General features: G+C 38.3%; 1 protein-coding gene across 1 annotated transcript in view; it reads right to left on the bottom strand.

Annotated features, from left to right (window-relative positions):
• Window positions 1–4,043: 4,043 nt before the first annotated feature.
• itgb5 (integrin, beta 5) overlaps window positions 4,044–12,719 on the bottom strand; it is a 32,933-nt gene continuing 24,257 nt past the window's right edge. The window contains exons 11-15 of the mRNA XM_066688612.1: window positions 9,139–9,361; window positions 8,553–8,653; window positions 6,934–7,053; window positions 5,999–6,165; window positions 4,044–5,330 (exon numbers count right to left, since the gene is read on the bottom strand). Of these exons, the coding sequence (XP_066544709.1) occupies window positions 5,235–5,330; window positions 5,999–6,165; window positions 6,934–7,053; window positions 8,553–8,653; window positions 9,139–9,361 (707 nt within the window). The 3' untranslated portion in view covers window positions 4,044–5,234. The remainder of the gene's footprint in view (window positions 5,331–5,998; window positions 6,166–6,933; window positions 7,054–8,552; window positions 8,654–9,138; window positions 9,362–12,719) is intronic.

Raw genomic sequence — 12,719 nt, 5'->3', positions numbered from 1 at the left:
CTCATAAAATGGCCTGTAAACGGGTAAACAAATTACCCTCCCTGCACAAGGCCCGATTGCCCACATTGTCATTGTAGCCAGACATGGGAACTAGGCCATAGTGTGCTAAAGGCATTTGCATCATAAAGAGCTTTTAAGCTGAGGAGAAAACAAGTTGCCGTACCTTTTAGTAACCCCCAAAACAGCAGAAAGCGGAGACTGTGTTTGAGCTCATCCGAGGTCTTTTCATCCTATATGGTGAATTAAAAATATGCTTTTCATGGCCAGCAAATGTAATAAACTTCATGTGTCTCTTGATGTACAATTATCATTTTAAAATACCATGTTAAAAACAAATCTGTGAAAGAGACCCGATGTTATGCAAAACAATGTTGCATTCAGAAAAAAATTTCATCTTTTTTAAATCTGCATTTAGGGTTTTTCAGATACTAAGGTCTGACTAAAGTCATCCACTGTTTAGTGTTATAAAAACTGTGTTCATACCATTTTCTTCTTCTCCCAGAAATCCCAGCTATCGAGTGTAATTACATGCTTATTAAGATAAATAAAAAGGCACGACTGATTTGATGAAAGGTCCTTTTTAAACGCATTTTAAGTGGAGTCACCAGCTACAGCTTAAGTCTGATGAAAATGCAAAGTGAACAAGGAAGGATCGGGGCTGCGTGATTACAGGAATGCAAGAGAAAGAGGTGAATCTGTGTCCCAGTGTCACATGCAGGTTTCCTTAATGTCTAAGAGCATAGACTGGGGTTTATAAAGACACTGAGGAACACAAAGGCAAGGAGGCTGAAAAAACAACTCATCATCTTTCATTCAGTTTGGTAAGACACTAACAACCTTGACCAGAATCAGTTCCCTCTTCACCGTAAAAGAAACTGGACAGTTTTGGTTGGAGGTAAAAAAAAAAGAAAAATGTATATAATTAGTATCCAAAACAAAACAAAACCAGAGCATCAAAAACATCAGGGGTAAAAAATGCATTTCACAACCCTAGCCAGTGATTTCGACTAAAACTATTTAATCAGAAACCATTCAAACATCCCAATCCCTCAAGTTATTTTATACTAAAAATTCCTATTGCAAATAGTCTAAGACAAGAACCAAGTAAGATGGTCCATAGAGGTGGCTGTGGCACAATCATGACAGAACTGCGTGTTTTTATTCTGCCTAGGGGTCCTTGATGCCGACGGGCCCCCATAGCTGATGCATACAGATCGTAACGTGGATGGTTTTATATCTTGTTCATTTCTCTCGATGAAAGACTGACAGACAGAGCTGATTAAAAAGAGAGAGACCAAAAAACGTGATCCTTGCTGAGGCTGAAATCCAAAAGTGAAGAAAAGTTCTGATTTTTATGGGGGCCCGTCGGCATTGTGGTGCGGCCGCCGGCCAGACAGTTTCTTTTCACACCAGCCGCCTTTCTGATTCACACCCCCTTGTTTTATGGACCTGCTCCTTGTGACAATACTCTTTTATTTGCCCTGGGCCCACAGCATGGGGAGATGTGTTGAGGCTGTGTACTGTATTACCATATAGCAAGCCTCTCATTAGCATAGAGACGTCACTCTTGCTTTCTGACAGTCACATCAAACCCCGCTTTCATCTGCTGCACCAGCTATACACATAATACTAACTTTCTAACTGTAATACTAACCCCCCCTATATTTAATGAAAAACAAAAGCATTCATTTGTTTGTGTGTGTGTGTGAAATTTTGTGGGACAGAAGATAGTCCTTATCAATTACATTGTTGTATAAATCAATGAAAACGCAAGGGCAGTCAACAAAATCTATTTATACATGTTTTTATGTTTTTGTTGTGAACTGAGAATATGACAATGCATGGTTTAAACTGCTGCTTAAATTATAGAAGAAACACAAAAACACATTACATTGTGTAGGCCCAAAACAAAATGCTATCAAACGAAGACTAAACTACACTAATCGTCTCTTTACCCGATTTATCAAAACCCATTATGAAAGCACCAGTTAAACGCTAGACTAAAACACATAAACACTTAGCAAAATGCTTTGCACGCCTCCAGAAAATACATGCAATTAAATTAAATTTCTACTGAAGTGAATTACTAATATGTCTCTCCCCCATCTTCATCTCGAGAACATTTCATGATAACACGCACTGCCCTGATACAGTTACTGATTCACTTAAATAACTGAAAAAGTAAAGCATGTAAACTTTCTTAGATACTAATCTAGCCATGAATTGTACAAGTCAGCTAAACTGAAAAGTTAAAAAGTAAATACACTCAAACTTGGCAACTTCACTTCCTTCCTCTTGATAGCAGTTATTGAACAAAGGTTATGGTGCATCACTCGCTATGAGCTGGTAAAAATATGATTTCGAATGACACAATTTCTCTGCTGGCTGCTTTACTGAGGTCTCAAAGCTCTCCAGCACACAATCTATGCTTAGTATTTTCCTGAATTAGGAAGAGGAAACAAAAAGCTCCACATTAGGATTTGTAAATTTGCTCAATCCTGTTTAACAAAAACCATCTAAGGCTTTCACTTACTGGACTAAAGGGATCACTTTTTTCTAACGATCAGCATTTTCACATGACAGAAACCCTATGACTGACTTTTTCTTTAATCTGAAACTATTTTCTACTCAGGGGAAAAAAAAACAAAATCTGTACCCTGCCACTGGATTTCCCACTCCTTCTTTATTTACATATATAAGCCCTGTTCACCAAGATGTACAAACGAGGTGCTTTTTGGTGGAAGTGATAAGGTCACGTGACATCGGTAAATCAAACACATACTGACACAGCCTGTGGATACATTCCTGCTCAGCAGACTCTGTTGCACTGGATGAGAGCAAAAGTCAATTAAAGATAATTCAGTATTGATTTTGTTAATTAAAAGTGCATTTTATTAAGGGGTCATGAACATCTGATAAATTACATGCTTACAGCTGAAATTGACCCGAGACATTTTGGCTTGAGGGAAATTGCAAAGATGTATTTATTTGTTCCTCTATTTCACTTGTGCCACTTATGAAGACCATTTAAGAAAGAAGCACAGTGTACTAATTGACTATGTAAATTTATATGGATGAGAATAAAAGTCCACTAGCAAAACAAAGCAGAATATTCTACCCGGTTAAAACCTTCATGTCAAAAAGTGATTCAACAACCAGTGTGATGTCTCTTGTATTGTTCAATGAAACACGAAACCAGAACTATGCTATTTGTATTATTAGGTCTGGAGTCCTGAAATATAAACGCTCTTGCAATCTTATCTATAAAACCTTTCAGCAGTCACTCACTGTCAAAGTCTGTATACAAGTATCTAACCACCAGCTCACATTGTAGGAAGCCCCATCAAAATAATTGTACAGATTTACTGTTCGGCGCTTGAATAACTCAACTTGGGAGAACTAAAATCTTAATATCGTGCCGTCAAATTCATCCAGCCCTGAAATGAGTCTAGACTTGCAAAGGAAATTAACTTTCCCAAAAGCCTGTGGTACGGGCATCTGTCAGAGCATAACTAGTAAACCGAAAGTGTTAATGAGAGAATCAAAGTAGGATCTGGTTTAGGGACCCCGTGCAGAGAGCAGGAGCAAAACTGGAATGTGTTTGAAGAAATGTGGATCTGGAGGTTCAAAGACGGAAAGCACTCTCCTCTAGTGATGGAACAGAAGGAATGCTTCTACATCCATTTCCTTGCAAATACTTTTAACATACCTATATTGAAACTGTAGGGACAGAAATGCATAACTAGAGGAATCAAAGCTTTTCAAGAACTGTGTCGTTTAATCTTCCAATCCTTACACTACAAATCCATTTGTGGTTTTCACAGGCATCTTTTACGCAATTTCCACTACTTTCACGGAGGTCCTGCGGGTAATATCGTTGGTACTTCACGCTTTAGTCACACAGAGACTGATCCCAGTGTTAGGGTAATACATTTAACAGGAGGCGATATATATATATATATATATATATATATATATATATATATATATCCACTGTTTTTTTATTTAGTTCTTTATCAAAAAAACTCCAATATTTGAATAAAGAGAGTGAAAACAATAAAAAAAAGCTTTAATTTCTAGAGTACAATGATTTTCCAAGTTGCAGCAACCACAGAGTTGAATCCCAGTCTGGTAGGAAGATACCCAGGATGTAGTAAGGCAATACTGCAGACCCTGGTGTATGCGTTTGACAGGGTGTATATACACACACACACATTAGTCACAGATCAGAAATCACTATTCCCTGCCCCAACCCCCAACACACTAAGTCTACATACCAGATAAGAAGGCCTCAGTTGAGATGTTACAGGAACAGCGTCTGATCTGCATTTTGTTTACATTTCATTTCAAACAACCCCATTTCAAAGCATTCAAAGCACAAATCTCTTAAATATTCATATTTATTTCATAGATACATGTTCAAGCAAACGACCCCGCAAATGACACCTTGCATTTATCTTTCTTCTGTCCGTAATGTCTCTTGTGCAAATCTGGGTCAGCAAACCACTCTCATTACATTAGTACCAGAATGCTGATCTAATCACCAATAAAATATGTATATGTTTTGTACTTCTATCAAATTTAAGAGTTCTTGATGTTTTTTAAAAAATGAATAATTTTCTGTAGTTAAGTAAAAATGCATAGTTCGTTCTGCTGTTGAATGGGCAAGTACCCTCATGGTTAAAAACAAACAAAAATATATATACATATAGAAAATGACAGCCTATTATTTGTACAATTCATATAAATTGCAAAAGTGTATTTAAATGTCTTTTATGCAGGACTGGCAAAATAATGACCGATTCCCATGATTCATAGTACAGTCTTCTCTCTATAGAAAAACAAAAACAAATCTTTACAAAAATACTTGAACGGTGTCTTCACCCATCATTTCCAAGTAGCAAAGTCCATCACATGAATTATACCCCCCTCAATCCAGTCTAAAAAGTAGCACAGTAAACAGAGTTCAATATGTTCATCTGCTGCGGAAGCAAAATATTGGCAAGTTTCTGGTCAATACATGGATCAGACCATTCAGACATCGCTGGAAAATAAATCCACAAGTTCATCTTGTAGTCTGCAGATAGCTCGCTCATCCCTTGATTGCTTGGTTAGTCCATTATGTATCCTTTGCAGATGAATAGGTCTGCTGGTCAATATTGCACGGTCATTATCTTCCGGTGTCTTGTCCTCTCTTTGGTCCAGTCATATTTTGCCATTTCTTCTGTCAGAAATCAGTGGACCGCACCGTTGTAGGACTTACTGCGCATGTTGAACATCGTCTCCACCGCGTGGCTCGAGATCGGCTGCTTGTACAGAGGATTGGAGGCCTACAGGAGGAAAATGGGGGGAAAAAGCCAACACATCATCATCATGGAGGACTAAAGGGTTACAGAGATTTCAGAAGTTCTCAGGATTCACTGGTGAAGAAGTTTATTATTCAATTTTAGTAGAAAATAAATAAATACAGGTTAACCCAGAGCTTTCCTCTCACAGGAACTGAAGAAAAGAACTAAGGAAGTGACTTGGAGAAGCCTTTTTATATCTTCAGAGATAGACAATAGGCTGCAGTCTTATCAGAACTTTCTACATCTCATTAAAATGCTATTGTGCAAATGGAATTACCATACGCATAATAATTAACATAGGCCTGAGTTTATGACTGTTAATGTTGTATTTGATGTGTTGATTGGTGCTGGTCAGTGTTCTTCAGGCAGCAGATGTAATTAAATACCAAATACCTGTGCCCCAAAACACACAACCTTTATACAGTTTGTGCCGATTTAAAGAACCTAAAGACAGTAGCTGTACACAACTCCAAGAAATTAAATAATTAAAGGATCCCCCAGAAAGTACAAAATAATTATTGCTTTAAAGACAAAACAGAATTAACAACATGAAACCATTAATATAAAGACTATAAAATAAAATAAGTACATTTTCCCTCTACATTGTTAAACAAACTCTGAATGTCCCGGGACACTCTGTGAACTCTTACCATCTCATATCTGGCTCTGGAGCGGGCGCTCTGAAACCTGGCAAACTCTCGCCTATCATGGATAGTGATGACCATCTTCCAGATAGCCAAGAGTACGATGCCAACCAGCAGAATACTGCCTACAACGGCCAGCAGGACCGTCATGGCATTTGGAGCCGCTCCACACTCTACGAAATAAAACGGGCACAGCAATGACATCATCAGAAAATAGAACGGGTACAGCATCAACAATAATCTCTCCACTGCTATCTAAACAAAATAAATATTTTAACTTTACATAGTGGACGGTTCATACATTTTTGGGGCATTTATATTCAAGCTCTGCTGGATCCTTGAAGCTGAAAACTCATTATTTCCCATGTTTTCTTGTTTCTTTCGTAAAAGTTTTGACATTACAATCACTTTAAGAGAAAGACATAGAACACAGGTCACATAGTTTTTAAAAGAATAACACAAATGTGAAGCATTTCTCTCTACTCTGTCTTTTCCAAGAAAGAAAAATTAAATAACGTCTCCCGAAGGACATAGCTATCGAAATGTCTGAGTTATGGCTTTTCGTGGCTTCAGATCTTGGAAACTTGAATACAAAGAGCTCAAAGGCTTGAATGGTGTTGAGAACTGTAGAATATGATCATAAAGCTCTCAACATCGTGCTTTGCTCTCAACCTCCATATGTACAGAGTAATCAAGTGTAATAACATGGTGTGCTGCAAGTATGATTAAAACAGAACAAAGAGGAAAACAGCTGCCAAAATAACAAACATTACAATGGTAATCGAAAACGACTTTGACACATAGTCTGAATGTAGTATATGTGGGTATTTCTACATTAGCTCAAAACTACAATAAAACAACATTTGATAAAAACCTATCATGGAATTTATAATGTCCAATTATCATAAGAACCATGACTTTATTATTCCCCAAAAACTGACCTGGCTCTTTAAGTGCGGCAAGGATTGACTGGCCACTGGCGTGTTCAGAGTAGGTAAATTTCATCACACAATCGTTTTCAGTTTTATACAGGCAAAGAACTGCATTTGGGTCATCAGTTCCTGGAAGAGAAGGAAACAAAAACATTCTCAGACATCTATAATGAAACAGCTGGCAAGACTGAATATCTAAACACTCACTCTCTCTCACACAGTGAAATACATGCAGAGTCACTGCCCTCATTAACTTAGACATTTACTTGGCATTGTGGAAATGTATATACAGTGAGATCATCCGCAGATTAAGGACTATCTCCCGGTATATGCGCCAAAAAAAAATTATTTTTTGACTCTTCAGAAAATGTAAATGTCCAGAATCTCCCAACCCCCCGTTCGCGAACTTAACGTGTGAATTTTCCGGAATGTACATGTGGATCTCATTAAAGGCGGAGTTAGGGGTCTGAAATAGCTGAGAGTTATGTAAAAAAAACACTGAACTTCTTTCTTGGGTACAGATGTATATACACATCTACTGGAGAGATTTATGAGAATCATAACCATCTGAAAAATGTGAACGTACATTTGGAAGGAAAAAGTGTTCTTGCACGGTTACAGTTTACTATATTATTTAGGTCTCAGGCCAATTCATTGCCTAATATGCATTAACTGAAGATTTGAATGTTTAGGAAATGTTTTACAATTACAAAAAAAAATCACCAAGATAATGAGGAATATAGATTAATGTAGGAAAGGTCTAATAGTCACATTGAGGTGGTTTACAGAGGATTGAAATTAAAGTAAAAGTTATGAAACTACTTTTACGTTTTAATCTGGGCTAGGGTTAGAGTTTTCATTAAGGTTAGGGTTAATCATAGAAACGCAATTGAAACACCAATTTTCTTTTAAAAAATACACTTTTTAACTTGGTCCTCTTCCTTTTAAGATTGCATAATTAAAATAAAAGCAAAACATCTGCAGTAATGGGGTCTATACAGTAATTGTGAAAATACATTGAAGGTTAGAAGATTGTAAGTTACACCCTACAGTTATACATCCTATACTCTGCCAACATCATGTGTGTTTTTAAATGTTCACTTATTATAAAACTGATTATAAGTTTCAAACAATGAATTATGCTATGGAATGTAAAAAAGATTAAATTGTAAACCAGCCTAAAAGATAATCACAGCATGTTAGTGTAGACTACCACAGGAAAATACATAAAAGAGACAGTGTTGTCTTTATGCATCTAGTCTTTTGCGTATCTTGAAACACAAAACCACAGTATGCACATCAAGTCTTGGACACACTAAAAGTAATGATTTTAACAGAGACAATTGCAGCTGTGCGTTCCTCTCCTCGGTTGTGAAATCAAATGCTGCAGCTGATGTTGTGGTTTACGAATGGCGATCTCTTCTTTGGCCTCATGTCTGGTAACCTAGTTTTCAACAACCTGATGTGACTCGTGAGCTCTGAGCAGAAACATCCATGGAACGTGCTCATCTTATCCCCTCATCTCACTGCATATTCACGTAGCCACTGCTGCTATATTGACGATACAGACAAACAGCGATAAATAGGACCTTGTGCTCCTCTTGCAGATTAATTAATAGTGCACTCACTCAGAGTGTCCACTGTGATGATCTCATCCTTGCATTGTCTCTGACAGGTCTGGTTGTCAGCAAGTCTCCCGGAGTTAAACAGACGGCACTCAATGCACTCCCTGGGAAAGAACAAGTGACAGGAGGAAGTAGAAGATATCAGAAAATGTATTTATACATTTATAGACATTCTGATTAATCAATAAGACGTTTACTTGGTAATAAAATATAGTTCATAAATATGATGCCCCTCTGGTAAAATATCACCTCACAGTGTCTGACCTTGTGGAAGACTCTCAGAAACAACAGGAAGGTTTATTATCAATGTACCCACATTTACCTCATTCCCTGAAAAGGTCAAGGCGAGGCACATTAAATGTTTTGTGAACCGAGTGTCTCCGTTTGCCACAGACTTCTCTAACTGAGAAAAAACAGGCAAATACACACATACTCACATTTCTCACAATGAGCATTAAGACGCGACTGGGACATCATAGAGATAACGTAGAGGAATGTAATTATAAATAGTGTTTAAAAAGATAAAATAAAAATAAAAAACAGTTCTACGAAGCACAGATTGAGAAAGATGAGGTTTCTCTGCCTTTACCTTTTAGTGCCACAGGCGTCGGGACAGGTGGGGCATTTCTCGCAGGTGTCTCCGAAGGCCCCCGGCTCGGTGCACCGGCACCTCCCACACGCACAGCTGCCCCGGCCACTGCAGATCTGCCCATCGCCCGAGAGGCACGGGTCCGTTTCCGTCGAGCAGTTGCAGTTGTCTCCGATGTAACCGGCGTGGCACTTGCACTCGCCGCAGTGGCAATCCCCGTGGCCTGCCAACCAATCAAGAGCAAGCACACTCATATTTAGTGTTTTCTCAAAAGATAAATCAATTAATACAAGTATTTATTCATGGCACACAATGTCATGTACACAAAATGAATTCTGCAATTTAAATACTGTAATCTTTACTGCACCATCAGAATTCCCAGAGTTCCACAGTGCTACATCTGTGAAAACGAATTGCACTGAACATCATGAAAGGAAAGAAAAACACTTATCTAATTTATTATCTTTACTGGGTTGCACATCAAAATTAAGAATTGTGATGCTTAGTTAACCATTGTAACAGGAATTTCCAAAAGATTTCTAGGCAATCAAAAGTTACTTCAAGTTACTTCTAGCCTCCAGGGAGCACGCAACAGTAGTAGTAGTAACTGTATAGTCTTGGTATGAGAGGCTTTTCATGGGGAATTAGCAAAAATAACTATTTTCCATGTTCTGAAAATGCAATGGAATTAAAATACATTCAATAGAACTTGAAAACAATCTAAAGCTGACTGGACAAAAACAAATTACGAGATTATTTAAAAAACCAATAAACACTAAAAAAATTACTTCTCCCAAAAACTGATGGGGAAACATTTTTAACACTCATCAAAAAAACTAAATTTTGAGCAAAGAAACAAAGTAAAACAAGAAATGTAATTTCCTTTTTCTGACTCTCAAGACCAAGCCCAAAGTAGGTATAGGAAGTTTCTAAATTAACGCTACAAACTGTAGTTTTCTGTAGATCTATAAATAAGGAGAGCGTTCAATGCACAGTGACCCCTTTGTCTTCATTAACAGGCAAGACTGAAGTGAATTCTCCAGCAGGAAACCCGCCGGAGGGACACGACGGTCTTGCCTGCATTGGTCCTGATCTCTCAATCAAACCGCTCTGTGAAGACCAGTGCATTTGATCCCTAAATCTCAGACAGTCCTTAAACATTGATTCATTACACTGCTGCAGTGGCGATCACACCACCCATCTCCCACCCGGGTTATTTGCAATTTTGCCTGATTACGTCACATACACACATATTCCACCTTAACCTCAGTCTCATCGAGGCACAAACATCTCTGTTCCTAATGCCACCAGCTGACCCCAGACAGACAGGACTGCTCTTCTCCCTCAGCAGCTGGCCGGGGGGATATCCTAGAACAGCTGCCATAAATGACTCAAAGAGGCAGAGTGGTAGAGCAGGCCTGCATGACAGCCTTCAAACACACGTATCTGTCGCAGGTTAAGCTGGATGCTCTTGCGTTGGGTACTGGGCGGCAGAAGCGAGCAGAGAGACCAGTTTTTGGTCAATTTTTTTTTATAAATGAAGTAAATCACTCCGTAGGGGAGCTTTTCACATGGCAGCACTGCAATCTGGAGCATCACTCCATTGAACCCTAGTAGGCACTCATATCCTGACAGATGTAGCTGTTCTTTTTTAGTCTTTTCCGAGAAACTGTCCTCAATGAGGAAGTCGAACTATTTCAGGATGTCCTTTAAGGAATTGACTGAATAGCAGTTTTCATTCATTTCTCATTTTGTTTCCTTTTTATATTAGAATATAATACTATAATTCCAGTGTATTTACAAGGAGACATTCCAGTGCACAGGTAAAGATGTTTAAGTTCTACTACGTGAGGGAAATGCTCACAGTCAAGATATTTTATAAAGTTGCTTAACAAACGCCAGGTGTCTGACCATTTGACAATAACATTCACAAGAGCACAGTTGGCTCAGACTACAATTTCAACCTGGATCCCATTATCTCGCATGCTCTCCTGCGCTGGACCACCGACTCAGACGCACAGAACTGAGGAATATTTGTGGGAAAGGACCAGATTCTGCCAAGTCAACAGTCAGCATTTCTGCATCCTCTCCAACTTCATTATATATAAATAAAATGCACAAGGGTTGAAAAAGCATTGACTGTTTTTATGCTAAAGAGTTGCCATTGGACACCATGTGATCTTGAACACATTTGGTTTGGAATATTTGGAAATAGAAACAGCTGAAGTTAACCATATTTGTTTTGTTTTTGTCTTTTATTAGTTAAATTACTTCCTGTCATTCTATACAACCACTAAACAATGTTTGCTGCTTTGGATTACTTGAGTGTTTAACCACGTGCTCTGCGTTATATTTGAAGCACATTAACTGTAAATACTCTAGTATTAGTGCCTGTAATTTCACCCGAGTTGGAGTCAATGCCTAGCCCTTACTTCTGGCTTAACGACAGCTCTTGCTCCCCTGGACACTGACTCAGAGTCTGTTCTTTGTTTCCCTGCAATTACAAAGGCTGGGGATGTTTCAATTCAGTAGATTGTTGTGTTGGTCAGCTTTGGTCAAAATGCCTTTCTTGGCATCAAGACTGAAATACCCTGTCACTCTTTGGACTATAAATAAGGAATGGAGATCCTCATGGATGCACTAGGAAGTGTAGACTACACAAAGGGCTTTCTTTCTTTTGAAAGTGGAAAATCTCACCAGCGAGATTTTTAAAATCACGATGAAAACTACCAGAACCAATCTAATTATTCTATAGAACATACATTTTGAAGATAAGATACAGAACTTAAACTAATCAATGTTATTCAAGCCTGAGGGTACCATTAGTGACGGACAAAAGAAAACATGTTTTATTTCACTTCCCAGAATCAATGGTTAGAAAAAAACAAACAAAAAAAAAAAACGGTAGACAACCTGAAAAAAACAGACAGACATTTAATAATGTGATGCATTGTGTAGGGATTTGCCCCCATCCCTCAATAAAATGGATCACAACTTACTTGAACAGCTGTCAATTTATCTTATGTAGAGAACAACAACTTCTGTAAAGCACTGATGTGATATCCTTCGATACTGGTCCAATTGCTTCAATTTCAGCTAGCAAATAAACACCATTTATAAATTAAGTATTTTACTAGGTGTTACAAGTCATAAGAGACCTAAGAGTCTATACCCCCTGCCCTGAAATTGAGGTTTACTGTTCAATTCTGCTTACATGTAGGTCCACAGATCCACAAGAAACGTAAATATACAATTTTTAGTCCCAGTAAACAAGCTAAAACACAAAGTGGGAAGCTGGTCCTGTAAACGCATGTTGTTCTAACTGTAGGAGTTAGGAGCCTCACCAATAGGTGAAGACCTACTGGGAGAAACGAGCAGTGAGTTTTCTGTGACTATCCCAGAATAAACCCAATGTTTCCTAGTGCAGTTATTTCTGACGTCTGGTCTCACCACAAATGCTCAAAATATTTGCCGTTTCAATTCCAGGCATGCGCAGCGGTTTGGTAAGAACTTCCTTAGAAGTGAGGATGTGTGCCTACCGTACAAGGCACCTGGAGGCAGGTCAGTACAAATATATAACC

This window comes from Amia ocellicauda, chromosome 16 (assembly GCF_036373705.1).
Source record: "Amia ocellicauda isolate fAmiCal2 chromosome 16, fAmiCal2.hap1, whole genome shotgun sequence".
Classification (NCBI taxonomy): domain Eukaryota; kingdom Metazoa; phylum Chordata; class Actinopteri; order Amiiformes; family Amiidae; genus Amia; species Amia ocellicauda.
The sequence above is the reverse complement of the archived record's forward strand: the minus strand, read 5'-3'. Positions and strand labels throughout refer to the sequence as shown.